This window comes from Cyanistes caeruleus, chromosome 6 (assembly GCF_971803275.1).
Source record: "Cyanistes caeruleus chromosome 6, bCyaCae1.hap1.1, whole genome shotgun sequence".
Taxonomy (NCBI): domain Eukaryota; kingdom Metazoa; phylum Chordata; class Aves; order Passeriformes; family Paridae; genus Cyanistes; species Cyanistes caeruleus.
This window is the reverse complement of record NC_141706.1, coordinates 7592969-7609797: the sequence shown is the minus strand read 5'-3', so window position 1 is coordinate 7609797 and position 16829 is coordinate 7592969. Positions and strand designations below refer to the sequence as shown.

Below are 16829 nucleotides of genomic sequence, written 5' to 3'. Positions count from 1 at the left end.
CTATTTTGCAAGCTGAAAAGTACTGTGGTGAATGCTGCCACTTCTTTACTATTCCCACCTATTTCCATTTCTGTGTAGCTTCTTAATCTAATGAATATTCTGAGTTCCTTTTCAAAACTAATTTAAGAATAAACCCTCCTTATTTTTGTTAGTATATCAGTCCTTTACGTGCTGGTTTAATGTTTTTCTGTGAAAGCAGTGTAATCTTTGACATTTCTTCCATTAAGCATTGTCTTGGCAAGATCTGTTGTACTTCCTTTTATCACTGAAGGCTGCCCTTTCCTCCCTGGCCCTGGGGGTGACCTTCCCATTGGTGCCTTGCACCACTCAGGGTGGCCTCTGTTCTCTGACCTCCCTGCTTTCCACCTCATCCAGAAATACTCGCTGGTCTCCTTTGCCTTGTGCCCACCTTATTCCTCCTTCCTAGAATGGTCCACTGGCTTCCTGTCTTCTGCCTCATTGCTTTAAATTTTGTACTGATTTCTCACACTGCTCGTTGTTTCCTGTTCACCTCCTTTTCCACTGTTGTCTCAAGGAGTCATTATTTAGCCAGGTTTTCTTTAATATTTCTGCATTATCTGAAGGCCTCATGGATTTTTAGAAATCTGGTAATCTGAGTTATGTTTAAAGCTGGCAATGTTGCTACTTTGCTGTGCCAGTAATAGAACTTTGTTTTTAATGACTTTTATAAAGGCTTAGAAGCTAAACAGCAGTTGTTGCTTTAATAGTAGTCTGATTATTTTATTATTTTTTTTTGTTTCTCTATATTTAGCTGGGACAATGCAAAGGTGAATTTAGTAGTAATATTCAGAATTCTGTTAGTAATCCAGCAGATGTTGATTGAAGCTCTTGCTTTGAGGAGGGGCATGAGACTAATGTCTGCCTGTGAAGGAAAACTTGGTCTTACACAGAACTGGAGGCACCTGGAGTGAGGGGAATTCCTTGGAAAGTCAGTCTTTGTCTATTGCAGAAACTTGCTTTAAAAAAAGTCTATTTCCCAGCTGTATAAGGTGTACAGGGTGAGAACTGTGCTGTGCCCAAATAACCATTATTGTTTGAGGGAGCTGGATGCTTCCCATGTACCTGCACAGTGTGTACTGACACAAAGCTGCTTGCAGAACCCTCGAGTTTAATGACTGATGTCTGTTCCAGGTGACACAAGAGGAAGGCCAGCAGCTGGCACGGCAACTCAAAGTAACCTACATGGAAGCCTCAGCAAAAATCAGATTGAATGTAGACCAAGCTTTTCATGAACTTGTCAGAGTTATAAGGTATGGTAATTGAGACCAGATAATTCATGTCTGTGTATTAATGAATAGCTGCAGTAAAGGTGTTGAAATGCAGTGAGAAATTGCTGGGAAGATTCTGCCTGCTGTTACCTCTAAGCTTCAGCCAATGATCTCCATTATAAAGCATTCAGGTGCATTAAGAAAAATGCTTACATGAATTTAATGTATGAAAGAGAATTTTGTTGCCTTAATCTTTTGGATTTTATTGATAACCGAGTCAGTGAATGTGATAAACTGCAGCTGAGACTGGCCTTCTGTGAAAAATTTGGTTTCTTAAAAAAAACCCAAAAGCTGAACTCAAAAATGATCACTTATTTTATTGGTAATTTGAATGTAAAAAGGAATTGCATTCTCTATGAAAGTCTAAAAAGAAAATGTTGAACACAGTAGTTGTGTTTATTTACCTGAAAATTATTTTGTGAATTTAATTTGAAATACTTATTTCCAGGAAATTTCAGGAACAAGAGTGCCCTCCTTCACCAGAGCCAACACGGAAAGAAAAAGACAAGAAAGGCTGCCATTGTGTTATTTTCTGAGAATCCCAAGAACCAAGCTATCAACTGCCAGATCATTTTTTTTATTTCCATCATTTTACATCACTTCTGGTATTGGTCTAGCCTTATATGTGCATGTCCTAAAAGTGGTCACCAGAATAGCCTTAGTCCAAGAAGCTGGCAGAATAGTTCTTGAAGAAGACTCGGTCATCCTGGGGCAGACTTCAAACCAAAACACTAAGGCTGCTTCTCTAATACCACAGTTCCTTCCTTCTCTCCCTTCAGAGCTTGCACCTTGTGGAGTTTTATTCGCAAAGGAGATGAAACAAAACCGTGTAGGACGAGGTGTTGAAGTCATGCATAAGTTGTCTCTTGTGAATTAATTTATTTTTACTTCTGACATTTCATTAGCTATTACAGAGACCTATATTGGAGTATAGAGAATACTTTTTAAAAAAGGGGTGGATTGGCTTTTTTATTTTGTTTCTGCCATCAGTTAAATTAGACTTGAGTATTCAGCTAGCCTTAAGAAACCTACACTGAATTTCATTGTCAGCAAAAATTTTCATCTCTCATTTATGCTGCAGTTTTAGTTCGGTGGCCAAAACATTCTACTGTATTTATTTTTTGAATCCAGAACAGCTACAGGATGATTACTACTATTAGGATATGGCCAAATACCTGAGCTCCTTCTGGATTGAGGCATTTCAGCTTATTAAGAAATTTCACATTATGTTTCAAAAGAAATTGTGTCTTCCTTTGTATTTCTGGGTAAGGGATTAAGGAAAACTAAAATTGTAGCTGTTTTTGTTTCATGTGATATAAAAATGAATTTGATCTTTCCATTGTCAGAGATGATTAAATGTTTTTGCTATATACTTTTATACATTATTTTCTTATCAAACTAGTTAACAAGTATTTTTATATGTTTGTAAGCAAATATGCTTTCACAGCATAACTTGTGTATATGTAAAGATGAGTATTTAATTCTCACAGTTCACTTTTAACTGACAAAATGTGGGATTTGCCAAACTGTGGTAAATTTCTCCTTACTCTCCCGGTTATACCCAAGAATGGCCAATTATGTGCCTGCCCAGCACACCTATAGAGTAAAATCTAGTGTTGTGTTTTAATGAATTTCAATATCCCTTACTAAAGACTGACCATTATGTGAATTATTAAACTGTAAGACTTTTAACTGATTGTTTAGTTAAACTGTGGATGGTTGTTTAATTTTGAGTTCTGTGGATTGTGTTTAAACAATTCAAGAGTATGGTCCCTGATATTGAAATACGGAGTGGTATTGCACAGTTGTCACCTTAACTGAATGTGTCCAACAGTTCTTTGAAACTTGATTATTAAGCAAACCCTTGTATAACTTCAGGTGCTAGAATTAAAGATGATCTAACCATTTTTGGGGGGTAAGCACACTGCCTCTTTCTGAATCTCTTCCAAAACCTGCATTTTTTGGGGGGGTAGCGGGGAGAAGGGAGTGATGGAACCTGGCTAGGGAATAGCAACACATGTCTGCAACAGCATTTTCCTCAAGCTTGGAAGTAAAGAAACTTTACTTTCAAGAAACATTTCAACTTAAGTCGTGACAGATGACAAAAGCTGATGTTTGCTTTGGCTTGAAGTGTGTAGTCAGTGGTCCAGTGAGCACTCCTGGTGTTTTCAGGCTGTGCTCACCATCAGGTGCTCTGCCATAAATCTGGAAGTGTCTCCTGAGAAAACAGGGCTGAAACAAGTTCCAGGTACCTTTACAGCAGCAAGGCATCAAACCTTAAATTGAAATTACTGCCAGGCATTGCAGAGGATTTTAAGTTTTTTTAAAATGTAATTTAGATTAGCTTGTGTAATGCAGTTTTGAGAGAGCGAGTAGCTTCCCCTCCCTGGTGGATTTATTGGTTGATGAAAGGCTGCTTAGGAGGAGTGTGTGGAAGAGTCAAACAAGGAGTTACAGTGGAAATACATTTGGGAGATGCATTGCATTTTTCAAGTCAAATGTAAGAAGTTACAGCCTGTAGCAAACACCACGTGTTTTCTTAACTATGTAAAACTCTCTGGAGTTAAATCACTGAATATGTGGCGTTAGAATGAGTTAAAACAACAGATTACAGCATGTGTGCTGAGACTGAACTTGAGGTGAACATAATTTAGCTTTCATCATTTTTTTTCCTTTTTTTTTTTAACCTTTCACTCATGATGGAATGGCTTGAAATAGTGGAGTGTTACATAGGTAAGTTTTTTTAACATGCAGCTCCCCATAACTGATAGAGAAGGTGCTAGGGCTTCTCGTGGAGAGATGGATAACTTTGAGGAGGTTGATGCTAAGGAACCAACACCTGCTAAGCCACATTGTAAACATAGTGAACCTTACAAACAAAATAAACAACCCTGGGACCACCAGCAACTGCTGTGCAACGTTATTAACTAAGACATGTGCATGTGCTTTTTAAGGCTTCTGTTGGAGAGAATGTGCAGAGAAATCTCTGCGTGATGTTATCTCTTTTCAAGACTGTGGCACTTTAAAGAGATGTTAAATGTAGGCATTTGGATCCTACTCTTCAGACATGACATAAATATTTAGAGAAGTAATAGGGGTTTTTGGCCTGTAATGGTAATGTGATCTAGGTGGTTGTGAGTTCAGAACAGCTGAAGGTATTTCAATGATTTGCTTTTCTAATTGTTGTAGCTGAAAGTAATGGTGAAAAATTATGCTTCTGGCCCTGGTGTGGTGCTTGAAAAAATGTAATAGGGACCTTGTCAGTCTTGTAAAAAGTGGTAGCCCTGATCCATATGCCTTGGATTGGTTGTGAATTTACAACATTGCCACCTTGCTGTAGGATAGAGTTAGCTGACAGTCCAAGAGAAATTCTTAAAACTTTACCTGGCAGAAGAAATGCTTTAAGATTTGTCACTTATGTTTGTAGTTACTTCAGTCAAGGTCAGATCCATAAATATATTAAACTTGCAGTGCAGGAATCTAGAGTGCTTAGAATGTACTCAGAAATGATCTCCTGTTCTTCCTAGAGCACAGGGTAGGGTCTGGATCTGTGTTTCAAAGTACAAAATAACACCTCTTTGTGGCATCTGACACCACTGAAGCTGCTACTCCACTGCATGAGGAGCGAGGTTGACGTGCTCATAGGCAGAAGCCTTTTTATGCACGGGAGCATGAGCTGTTGTGAAAGGGTTAATAAAGCAAAATACATTTGGAAGGTGTTAACTCCCACTAATGCCAAGGAAAAGTCTGGCTTTAATGCATGGCCTTGTGGTTAGTCATCATTGATAAAGTTCAAGTCTGGATTCAAACAAAAATATTGGCTGAGGTTCTCCTGACCTCATTCATGTGACAGGATTTCACCCGTGGTGTAGTGCGGTTGCTGACTGGCCTTGCCACATCTTGTTACAAGACTCTGATGAGCTTACTGCAAACAGGAGACTTTTGAAGTCAGTCACCACGAGCCCAGCACTGCCAAAAATTATCTGCACTTATTCTTTAGAAGTTGGTTGCTGGGAAAGGGTCAGGCTGAACAGAATGCATTTGCACTTGATTTAGGCATAGATTTTGGAGTTGGTTACCCTCACGTACCAAAACCATTATGAAAGAAACAAACAGAATTCAGGAAAACAAACAAGCTGGAAATAGGGGGGCATGGGAATGTTTCCTTTGTCACTGCACTGACCCACAGCAGGGCAGCAGTCTGCCAAAATTGTCAAGATGGGCTCTTGCTCAGAGCATCCTGGATGGTAAATGCACTTCTCCATCTCTTTGTAAGTGTGGCCTTTTCTGCCTTCTTACCTGGGTCTGTTGTAAAGTAAAGTTAAAATTGTAGGCTTGAAGCGAATTCTGGGCTTTGCATGGTGAAGGTAAGTAGAGATCTTAAGCTCAATGTTGTGTACACATGTTGGAAGGCCAGAAAACTTGGGGAAATTCTTGATACTTAAATGTTCTTGTAGAGCTCTGACCATGGGAACACTTTCACGCAACAGGTGAGGTGCAGAAATGAGGATGGGTGGTAAAGAGCTTTAAATGAGAAACCACAGGTGTGGAAAAGGCAAGGGATTAAACCACAAGGAAAACTTAATACTTGGGAGCAACACTGTCAATATGTGCTGGGCTTGCTTTTTGTTCCAGACTTTTCTGTTTCTTGCTTGCTATTCTAGACTTTTAAGACTTCAGTTATTAGGGGTTTGAGAGACTCTTACATTGTAGTGTCATTAGCACTTCTTAAATTACTGCATTAAAAAAAAAAAAAATGCTTCTGACATGAAAGCATTGTAGAGGGAGAAATTAGCAAGCAAAGTGCAAACACCAAAAGTGCAAGTAGAGACAGTGATTAAACCTCATCATTCCCTATCTCTTAGTCTAAGGCATGGATTAGGGTCTGCTAAACCCGGTTTTCACATGAATGAACTGAACTGAAGAGCAGTAGAGCATGTCTCTGAATGCCCCGGGATCTCCTACAGACCACCACGAGATGGCACCAGGGGCAGCCCGAGGTGCAGCAGAGGCGTGCTGCTTTCTCCAGGATCCCTCCACAGACATAAGGTGCCTGCTTTTACAGGCAGGGTAGGAATGAACAGCGAGAACCATAACAAAGCTGTTGATCTGTAATTAAATGGGGCCCTGTGTTAGGCCTATTTCAGAAGAATTATTTTCCATGGGTTCTGCAAAATCTGGATGATCAGTAGCTGGGGAAAAAAACAGTGGGTTATAAATAGTGGTGCTGGAGAAATTGTTATGAAAAGCAGGAAGGATGCTTGGAAGTCTAAGACATTAGATGTGTGTTAATTAAAATATTGTACAAATTCTTAATTTTCTTCAGAGTTTGCTAGCTTTCATAGTTGCCAGCTGTGTCAGGAATATCAGAAACAGAGCAAAAATGAGTGATATTTGTATATCATTAGTAACAATAATAATGATAAACAGCATACAATTTGCAATCAGAAAGTTATGTACAAACACTTTGTGTTCAGCCTAAATAATACATCCATGGTGATTACCGATACCAAATTTTGGTGGGTTTGTAGGACAACTGGGAAGGCATCTGTCACTGCCAGGTTCTAAGGTTTGGGCTCTTCCATTGCTGCCAGGAGCTGCTTTGTGATGACTTCCATTTCTTGTGATGAATGTCCTTGAAAGGCTCTGGAGTGGAAATAAAAAATACATACCTGTTTCCCATTTGTAGCACCAAAACAATCCATTAGAACTCCTATTTGACTTCATATTGCTAGGACTGAATGTGACATATTCCTCAGACTGTTCCAGACCATTCTCCTCTGATTGTTTGTCTTTCAGGAGTCAGGTGCTGGACAAGGAAAATGGGGTGATTTAGTGACGGTAGACACAGTACCCAGAGCCTCCTTAGACTCTTGACCAACCTGATTTCCAAGGTCCATGTGAGGAGGTAGAATGAGAAGAGGCAGGGGCAGTGGCAGGGTTACTTTGGAGGGCTCGGCCCATCCAAGTTCATAGTTCATGATGGAGCCCATCCAAGATGGAGAGAGAACCTGCTGCTGCCCTCACAAGGCTGCTGGGACATCTTTCATGACCATCTTTAAAGCAGAGCAGGGAAATTCCTGGTAGCTGGAGGAAGGCAAGTGTTTCCCCCCTCTCCAAGCAAGGCCTTGAAGGGAAACAATGACTGCAGGGAGTCATCCTTGCTTCTGTGCAGGGAAAGTCATGCAATGAGTCCTCCAGGAACATGTTTCTGGGCTTATAATAGAGAAGTGGTTGGGAATGGTCTGTATAAATATAAGAATTTACTGGAGTCAGTCACACCTGACCACCAGGATTGCCCTCTGTGATAAAGTGACTGAATTTGTGGATGAGGAGAGAGGTATGTTTTTACCTCAGCTCAGCAAGCCTTTCAACACTGTTTCTCACCTTGTTTTGATATTAAGGTTCAGGGTATTGTGGGCTGGGTGAAACACTGACTGATGGATTGGGCTCAGAGGGAGTGGTGCTCCTCAGTGTAGAACAGGCTGACCTTCAGGCAGAGTCTGGTGACAAGAGAAATGCTGCAGGGATCTCACCTGGCATCTTGGACATTTTGCCAGTGACCTGAAGGAGACAACTCGGTACACTCTTAACATGTTTGCAAGTGACACCTTGTTGGGGAGAACCAGCTGGTGAATGTGGGCTTGGGGCTGCAGGAGGAACAGGTCAAAAGAAGCCCATGGAATTTTACAAATGCAAACACCTTTTTAAAATCAGAAGTTTTCTTCAAAGCAGCTTAAAACTCCAGCAGAGCTCTGTGGCATTACCTGGGGGTCAGGTTTGCACTTGTGCATGTCAGGAAGGTTGCACTGAACCATGGTGGCTGCCCAGAGCATGCCAGGCTTGCATTGCTGGCTCCAGTTCATCAGAGATCCAGAAAGAAGAATCAGGAGCAGTGACTTGTACAGCTGATGTGTTTTAGAGGGCTAACCAGGTACCTCTGTTATATTTTTGAATGTGTTAAATGCTGCTTCCCATTGTGGAGAAGTTGCTTGTTTCTGGGCAAGAAGTAGCTTGTTGAGTGGGATGCCAGGGAGACAAATGGTGAAGTCTTGCAGCTCAGATGTTTTAAGTGAACCACGAATCAGGTATCTTGTGTGCAGAAGGGCAAGGTCTTTAATTATGGGCTGCTGCCTTTGAATGAGGAATAAATACATTATGAGGCTTTTGCAGTTTGGTTTCCAACTGGTCACCTGCCAGAAGATTCTGTTACTTTAATATCCATACATGGATCTTCTGAAATCATGCCCTGCACAAGAGCAGAACTCTACTGTGGTTTTATGGTCTAGTGAAGGATTTTGTAATTCAAAACTCTGCTCAGCCTGAGGAGGATCAAGTAACTTTTTTCCATATCTGGTAATTGCATTATTCATTTCAGAACAACATTAAAAATCTGGAAAGTGTAACTGCTGTGTTCCAGGGTGAAATCTGTCACTGTTTATCACAAACCTGAGACGTGAAGGGCTGGTGGCTACAGGGAGACTTGTTGGTGCTTTTTTACCTGCTCTACTGAAAATGAGAGGGGTTTTTTGCCCTTTGAAATGTGGTCACCACCTCATTTTTGGCTCGTGTCACTACACTGAGGTGTCAAAGTTCCCGCTTACCAGTAGAGAGGACAGCCTGTTGCATGTGGGCATGTCTCTGGATTTCAAATTCACTTTTTGATATTTTCATGTTCGTGTAAAGTAATCCAAACTTCTCCTGACATTTAAACAACAATAATGTATTTTGTAAGCTTTAAAAATTAATTTTTAAAAGACTGAATATTTTATTTGTTTTGCTGTTGTGTCATCCCCCCTACTTTCTTCCCCCCTTAGATTCTGATTTATAAAGCCTGAGGATCCTTTTTTAATGGTCCTGGTTCTGAATTTCTTCTAGCAAAGGAAATTCTTAGTAATACTATGAGGGTATTTAGGCACTGAGACAGGTTGCCCAGGGAAGTTGTGGATGCCTCTTAGAAGTGTTCAAAGCCAGGCTGGCCTTGAGCAACCTGGGATAGTGGGAGATGTCACTGCCTGTGGCAGGGGGTTGGAGTGAGATGCTTTTTGATTTCCCTTCCAACCCAAGCCATTTTATGGTTTCAAATCTCTGTATTAGAAGCCAGTCAGTGTGAGTCCATGTTCAGGACAGGGCTGCCTGGCTGGCTACTTACCCACTGTCTGTGGTAGCTGCAGGAATCTGGGAAAGCCAGTGTGGTGTTTGAGGACACAACCAAAGGAGGCATCAACAGTTTCCTTCTGAGTGCTGAAGCCAGCAGGAACCATGGAGGAACAGGCATGGGAACAACACATGTAGTGCAGGGCAAGGATTTAAAGCACCTTTACTAACACCTGGTTCTGTACTGGGGCCGATGCCATTGCTCCTGCAGCATAAATTGGGAAAAACCCCTAACTCTTGTGGTTTTGTTGAACCTGAATTTCAGTTGGTAAAGCTCAGAACTTCTTTCACAGGTAGGAGGATGCCAGTCCAGAGGAATGAATGCAATATAAAATTCCCCAGCAGATGGGGACTGGAATTTCCCGAAGAGTGGCACTTGCCAGCTGGCTCCTGAGGGAAGCCAGGCTGACACAAGCTGCTGCAGCCTGAGGGAAACACTAGGAGGCTGCTGGTGTCCCAGAGGAGGGGAACGTGGTGGATTGGAGCATCATTGTCCAGAGCTGCTTTGTTCCTTCTTTAACACAAGGGAAATTCCAAATTGTCAGAGCAATTTTTATATTTCAGCTTTTTATTGATTTGATTTTTATTGTTTAACAAAGCAGTACCTCACAGAAGGCCACTATACTCATCCACTGGCACAGTCTTATGTCCCACCATTTCTGTACATGTGGGAAATCAGGATATATTTCAGAGAGAATAGAGGATGAAAAGAGCTAATGAATTACTAAGAGATTGCCTTAGCAGTTCGCACTGTACAGATGGATGAAACCACCACGCTGTCCTTTCAGCAATATGGTCCATGAGGCTGCTGAGAAATACAGATCAACACCCACGCTGCTGTGGACTTCTCTGCTTTAGTAATTATAGTATTTTCTATAGACCAAGTATAGCATACACATCACATATATAAATATATATATAGTAAATATAGTATTTTCTACCTCTTAAAAAGAAGAAGTTAAGCTCTCATGAATACAGTGCCAGTTTCTTACACTTGTGAAGGCTGGGACTTTAAAACCACCATGGATGGCACAGTCAGGTTTCTAAACACTTCCAGGCAGAAGATTACCAGAGGGTTGGGTTATCCTGTGGCTGTGTAAGAATAGGGGCATTGCAGTGTGGAGGCTGCAGGGCCAGTGTGGGTGTCTCCCAGCATTTCTTGGTTGCTGCTAGGAAAGCAGCTTCAGGTTCCTTTCTGCAAGATGTAAATTGTCATGCTGGCTTCTTTGCAAAATGCCTGGAGCCTGACGAATGAAGTTGTTTATTGTATCAGGAGCAGCATAAAATCATAACGGCTCTTGGAGCGAATTTTTAGAAGCTGCATTATCCTTTGAAAGGAAGATGAAATACAGAATTATGCCAGATACTCTTAAGGATGTAAATACCCTCTTTTTAGGCAAAATCTTTAAGCCAAACTTTCACAAGCTTTACCTTGGCAGAGCCATGTGAGGGAAGGTGGAAAAGCAGACAGGTGCATTCCTCCTTCCTGAGTTCCCTGCATAAAGCATTATGTCATCTAAGGCACTGCCTTTAGGGAGTCCCCAGCATGGATGCTGGGTGTCCTGGAGTGGCCACTGCTTGTCCCATTGCTGCATGTTTCTCCTCATTTTAACAAGCTGCTCCACAAACCTTTTGTGCTGTTGTTTTTTTTTAATTTTAAAATTATGTAGTGTTTCTTTCACAGGCATCTCATGCTTCTTGTAAGGCAGCAGAGCTCCTGTGATGATGCAGGCTCTGTGTCCAGATCTCCTCCTAAGTGAGGCCCAGATCTTTGTCCTGCAGGGGAATGTGTTATCCAGGTGTGAAAGGGTCTGTCACTGGTTTTCCTGGAGATGTCTTAGAACCTGTCTGGTTATTGAATGAGTGCCTGCGTGTTTTGTTGGAGCCAGCCTGACTCCCTCTGGAGCTGCCACGCAGGCTGGGCTGTGACAGTCTCCTGCTGGTGTCTCCCAAATGTCACCCTGGCACTGTCCCCAGCTGGAGACAGCATGTGCCTCCCATCATGGGACAGTGGCGTTCTGAAAAATCCCCTTACAGTGGTGCTTAGGAGACCAGATCTCCCTTGTCCTTGATCTCCCCTCCATCCCTTCTCACCTGCAGAACCCGGTTTAAACCCGGGCAGCCCCTCGGGAAAACAAAGGGAACAACTTTTTTTGTGGAAGCAGCAGGGCAGGAACATTAATGCGATAACCCTAACCCCAGGGCAGTGCCTGCAGACCCGGGAGCATCCTCACCTCCAGGCAGCAGCCCCGAGGGCTCGGAGAAATCCCTGCTTGCGTAAACACTAATTAGCACTGCTGAAGGACTCCTAATCCCATTGAACAGCTGTTTGGGGTGGTGGGGGCAGCGTCGGTCCTGTTGACAATATATATACATAATCACAGAGCGGGCATGGCCAAAACGCACATTTAAAACTCAGAGTGTTTCTAGAATATCTAATCTGGAGTTTAGGTTGTGTTGTTGACTTTCCACTGTTAAACCTGTTAGGCTCCATCCAATGACTCAGCAGGTACTTTGCCATTTGTCTGCAGGGAAATGCAGCAGCAGCCTGTTTGCTCCAGCCCTGCTGCCAGTTTAATTTCTGTGGCATTTCAACAGATCAAGCCAATATTCCAGATCACATTTATTTGGGTAATAAAGTCATTTACTGTATTCTGAAGGAAGATTTTGTGTCTTTTCAGTGCTCAGTTGCAGTCTTTCCTCCAGCTGGCACTGGGATGGGGAGTCTGTGGGGCAGCTTCTCCATGCTTTTAAGAACTGAAATGTTATTACTGCTCCTGCATTCATATGCTGTAACCCAGAAGCCCAGCCCCTTGCTTCTCCCGGATTAAACATGCTTGCCTTGAGATATCCCTGCATCTGCAGTGGTCAGAAGGAATCTCTGGGAGCTGGGAGCAGATGTGACTCATTCTGGATGTGTGTGGATGCAGCCGTGCTCAAACACACGGTGACACATGCCCTGAAGCGCTGAGAGCAGAACGAATGGCAAGAAAACCATTTCTCTCTGACTGAATTCCAGCATGGATCTTGTTTGTGTCGCTGCCCCTTGCACGGATGCATGAGTGCCCCAGCTTTGCCATCAAAAGCTTTTCGAAAATTTCAGCTTTGAAGTAATATTGTCAGCAATGCAGGCCTTGGGGTCAGGGGGCAGGAACAGAGCTGGGACACTTGCAGAGGAAAGTCACTGCCCAGCAGCAGGGCTTGGGGGTGCTCACAATTGATCACAAGCAAAGGCTTCACTGTCAGTCATTAGCATTTGTTTTGAATTGGTGAAACAAGAATTAACACACTCCTGAGCAGAAGGGTCGGGAGACTTTGCATTCAGGGAGCTGTCACCCACATGTAGGGAGATGCCTGTGTCCCAGGAGGCTAAGTCTGCTGCCAAGAGTATTTTTCTGAGGACTCTCAAGCTGTTGTTTACCTGCAGCAGAGCAGTGGGCACCACACTTTGTTCTACTCTGGAGCACCTCTCTGCAAGGATATGTGTGAATGGGTCCCCTAAAGCAGGCACAGGCAAGTTCTCCAAGCACTACTCTGCCAAAATTTGGCGGGGGGTGAGGATGGGGGCTTGGTTTTGATGTGTTACCCATGGAGAGAGGCTGAGGTTCAGCAGGGTCAATCCCAAATCTTTGCATCCCACCTGCTTCAGCATGCTGGGCCAAGACAGCTCTGGGTGTATGGCTGTGTTTGCACTGTGAGAATGAACCACTGTGGTTGACATTCTCCTCAGTGCTTTGCTCCAGGATGAGTGAGAAGGAGCCTGAAGTGCCAGTGAGCTACATTTACATGAGGCATGTGATGAGGAGAGCAGCCAACCTATGCTCCCTGCTTTTATTGATGTGTCTTGAAGGATTTGTATCTGACAGAGGCTTCTCTGGGCTGCAGGGGCTCATCAGGACAATTTTCAGCTGCTCCCATGTGGAAAACGTTGGTCTGAGTAATCCCACAGACAAGTAAATGGTTTCAGTTTGTCCATTTCCAAATGTCTCAGTTTGAACAGAGCAGGTAGGTGCAGGAAATGGGCTGTGAGTAACTGCTTTCCAGATGGTCCAGTTCATCCAGGTCACTTGACGTGGATTATAAATGAGATAAATGGGAATGCACTCTCTATATGTCACATCAACAATAGGTTAGATGCAATTACAAGGAGCAGGGCTCAGGTCTGGGCATTTTAATTGCCATTCCAAGGCACCCTGTTTGATGTGTTCCCTGTTTGAAAGAAGAATGGCCAAATACCACCCGTAATCAGGAAGGGTTTGCTTTGGGTTAAAACTGGTACATGGAAAAAGCTCTTGGGGTTGTTCTGCCTGTCCTGATGTAAAGGGATTGAGGGTTTCATCTATTCACCCTTCGAAAATAAAGACTGGAAATTTAAAGAGTGATGTCAGGCATTCATTTACTTGAACTAAAGGAACTGAATGGTGCAAGAACAACTGGCTAACTGATGTCCACAAATACCTTTGAGATTAGGAATGGGAAGTCTCTGTCAGCAGGGTAGAACTCCAGGACTTTCAGCTGCTTTCTGGAGCTCTAGGAGCTCTTTACTAGCAGCCTCTGGGAACTTCAGCCTGAAACCCTCATCAGATACAGTGGTCTGTGAGATGAGTGACTATGCCTGATTGGCCCAAGTCCCTTCCAGTCCTCATTTATGTATCCTTGGGATTTTTATACATTTCTCATCTGAGATCTTACACATAAGAGCAGGGCTGGGCACCTGGCTGACCAAGCAGTGAAAGAAGGAGTCAGAAGATAACTAGCGCAGGCCAAAGAGTTGGGATTGTCTGGGGAAGGTTTGAGAGCAGTCCCCCACGTTTCTGTGACTCTGTAGATATCCTGCATTGCCCTGGGGGCTGACTGTGCTGACCTGGCACAGCTGCTGGTAGCATCTCCCTCGGCCTAGGCATGGCCAGGTGCTCTGGGCAGCCCCATGTGCTGTGGTGTTGCAGGAGCTGGGGTCAGGTCCTGCTGTCTCTGTGCCTGACACTGCACAGCCACGCTCCTCAGCCAAGGCTTGCAATCGTGTGACACAGCGAAGCAAGACCCGATTCCCAACCACCGGGCAGCTGCTGGGTACCCGGGAGCACCACAGGCTTCTGCAGCTTTCAGGAGTGAAAAGCAGAGCCCCGCAGGTGCTCGGCACAGGCCCTGGGCACTGCCGGCCCCACCGGGGACGTGCGTGCAGGAGCCGTGAGGGTGGCTTGGCCTTCGGTCCGGCACCCGGCTCTGGAAGGGGCTCTCCCATCCCTGCCCCGGGTGAACTGTGACCGTGCTGTGCGACTGAAATTGGGAGCGCAAAGCTCCCAGTTCTCTCTGCACTGGGAGTGCCCCTGCCCAGCCAGCTGCGGGGGCTGCAGCGAGCGGAGCGGGAGGTGAGCGGCCAGGCCGCGGCCCTGAGGGGGCCGCCATGGGCTCCGTGTGCGCCGGGGAGATCGGGCTGCCGAGACCCGGGCAGCGGCGCTGGGTGGGAGGCGGCTGATGTCAGCGCCATGGACCCGTCTCTGTGGCAACCGGGATAAATAAATAAATAAGGCGCGTGTGGCGGAGCAGGAGGCGCACAAGCCGCGGCGCTCCTCAGCGCAGCCCCGCCGAATATCCCTTAAGCGGCTTAGCAGCCGCGCTCCCGCTTGTTACCTGCGCGTCCGCAGGCTGGCTCAGAGCAGCCAGCCCCCTCGGCGGGGACCCCGGCAGCCTCCCCCTCTCTTCATCCCTCCCTCCCTCCTCCTCCTCCCTCCCCGGCACTGGCAGTGGTTCGCTCCGAGCATCCAGAGCTCGATGCGAAGCCGCTGCCGGGCGCTGAATTTCGGCGGTGCCGCGCAAGGCCGGAGGCGGCTGTGCCCATCCCCAGGGCGGGCAGGTGTGTGACCGGCCAGCCCTGCCCGCAGCAGCCGAGCCATGCCGGGAGTGCTGTAGCCGAGCCGGAGATGGATGGTGTCAGCAGCAACAGGAACATGTCTTACAGTAGATGGAGTTACAACAGGTATCGTCTGTCTTGTTCTGGTTTGTTGTTTTTTTTTCTTGTTTTTTCTTTTTATTTTTTTCCGTTGCTTTTTTTCCTTCCTGGTGTTGTAAAACCAACACGCTGTTTATATAAACTGAGATGGGGAAGCCCTCTTTAGGGAAGCAAAACCCTTTACTGATGCTGCTTTTCCAGTCTTGGGACGCCCTGTGTTCCCAGTAACTCCAGCAGCAGCGTTTGATGATGTTTAGCAGGCGTTTGTCTGTAAACCAGGGTGGGAGTTTCACCCCGGGGTGGCCAGACAGGACCTGCTCCCAGCCCTGAATGCAAATGCTTCCCAGGCTCTCTCCTCTGAGCAGGGCTCTGGGATGCACTGATCACCTCAGCACTCACCCAGACTTCTGGAAGGTGGTCTGTAGGAGCTGCTGCTCAAAGCTTTCAACAAATATAAACTAAAGCTTGGGAAATGGAGGTGGCAGGGAGCCAGGATGTGGCTAGAGTGATGTTTCCAAGTAAGCACTGTGTGCAGCTTGGGTACCACAGAGCTGAGACGGCTGAATTCGGTGTCTCATTGAGACACTTGAAATATTCCCACTGTGTTTCATACCAGCATGTGTGCTTTTCCTCTTCCCAGAAACAGAAATTTATTGTAGCATTAGTTTTGATTTTATTTGATTCATGGCTGTGATTGACAGGTTCTTCAAGCCTGGATAAAAAAAAAAAAAAACACTTCATACTTTTTTGTTTGTTTGTTTGTTTTGTTTTGTCTGTGTAAATGTCACACCTGAAATGGTAAGCATAAGCAGTATTAGCATCTCGCTGAATCACTACCACAAGCCACCATGATATTCTGGAGAAATAGCCTTGGAAGTGGTTTTCAGTGCTTAACCAGGTATTCAGCATTGCCCACACTCCCTGGATGCGTGGGTATGTATGTTTTATATGTGCATCCAGAGAGTTTCACTCATTTTTGGTGCATTCCCACTGCCTCAGCAGTAAAAATACAGATACAGTGGTGCCAATGGAACAATAACTTCTTTTAAAAAGATCTGTATGTGTTTATGTGTATGTAAAGCTGAGTTATACAACAAGCTGTGATTTTATTCATGCATTGTCCCATGCAGAGGATCCTTTCCATCTGATGCCACATCCTCAAAGAGCAGCAATGAGACCCTGAAGAGCTCAGTCTGTCCCATGCAGCCCAAGTTTACAGCAGCTTCAATATTCTTACCCTACAGTAAACAATCCAAACATTTCACACAAACTCCTCTTGGAGATTTTCTCCCGGTGTTATCACATCGTGATGTAACCTTATTTATTACTTGCAGTCTATTTCTCTGGTTTTCAGTCTTCCTGACCCCGACAGAGAAGTCACCGATGAGTGTTCATCAGCCTTCGCCTGGGAACATTCTGCACTTGTATGTCCA

The 16829-nt window shown here is 44.6% G+C and overlaps 2 protein-coding genes across 9 annotated transcripts in view; both read left to right on the top strand.

Moving 5' to 3' along the window:
- RRAS2 (RAS related 2) overlaps nt 1–3196 on the top strand; it is a 42333-nt gene extending 39137 nt beyond the window's left edge. For both annotated transcript variants that reach the window (XM_086894379.1, XM_086894380.1), the window contains exons 5-6: nt 1153–1271; nt 1738–3196. In XM_086894379.1, coding sequence (XP_086750505.1) covers nt 1153–1271; nt 1738–1825 — 207 coding nt within the window. In that variant the 3' untranslated portion in view covers nt 1826–3196. The remainder of the gene's footprint in view (nt 1–1152; nt 1272–1737) is intronic.
- Nucleotides 3197–14193: 10997 nt separating this feature from the next.
- Nucleotides 14194–16829, top strand: part of TUB (TUB bipartite transcription factor) — a 146532-nt gene continuing 143896 nt past the window's right edge. The window contains exon 1 of one of the 7 annotated variants that reach the window (XM_086894360.1): nt 14194–15423. In XM_086894360.1, coding sequence (XP_086750486.1) covers nt 15368–15423 — 56 coding nt within the window. In that variant the 5' untranslated portion in view covers nt 14194–15367. The remainder of the gene's footprint in view (nt 15424–16829) is intronic. The other 6 variants (XM_086894371.1, XM_086894365.1, XM_086894369.1 and 3 more) reach the window with 6 other exon arrangements.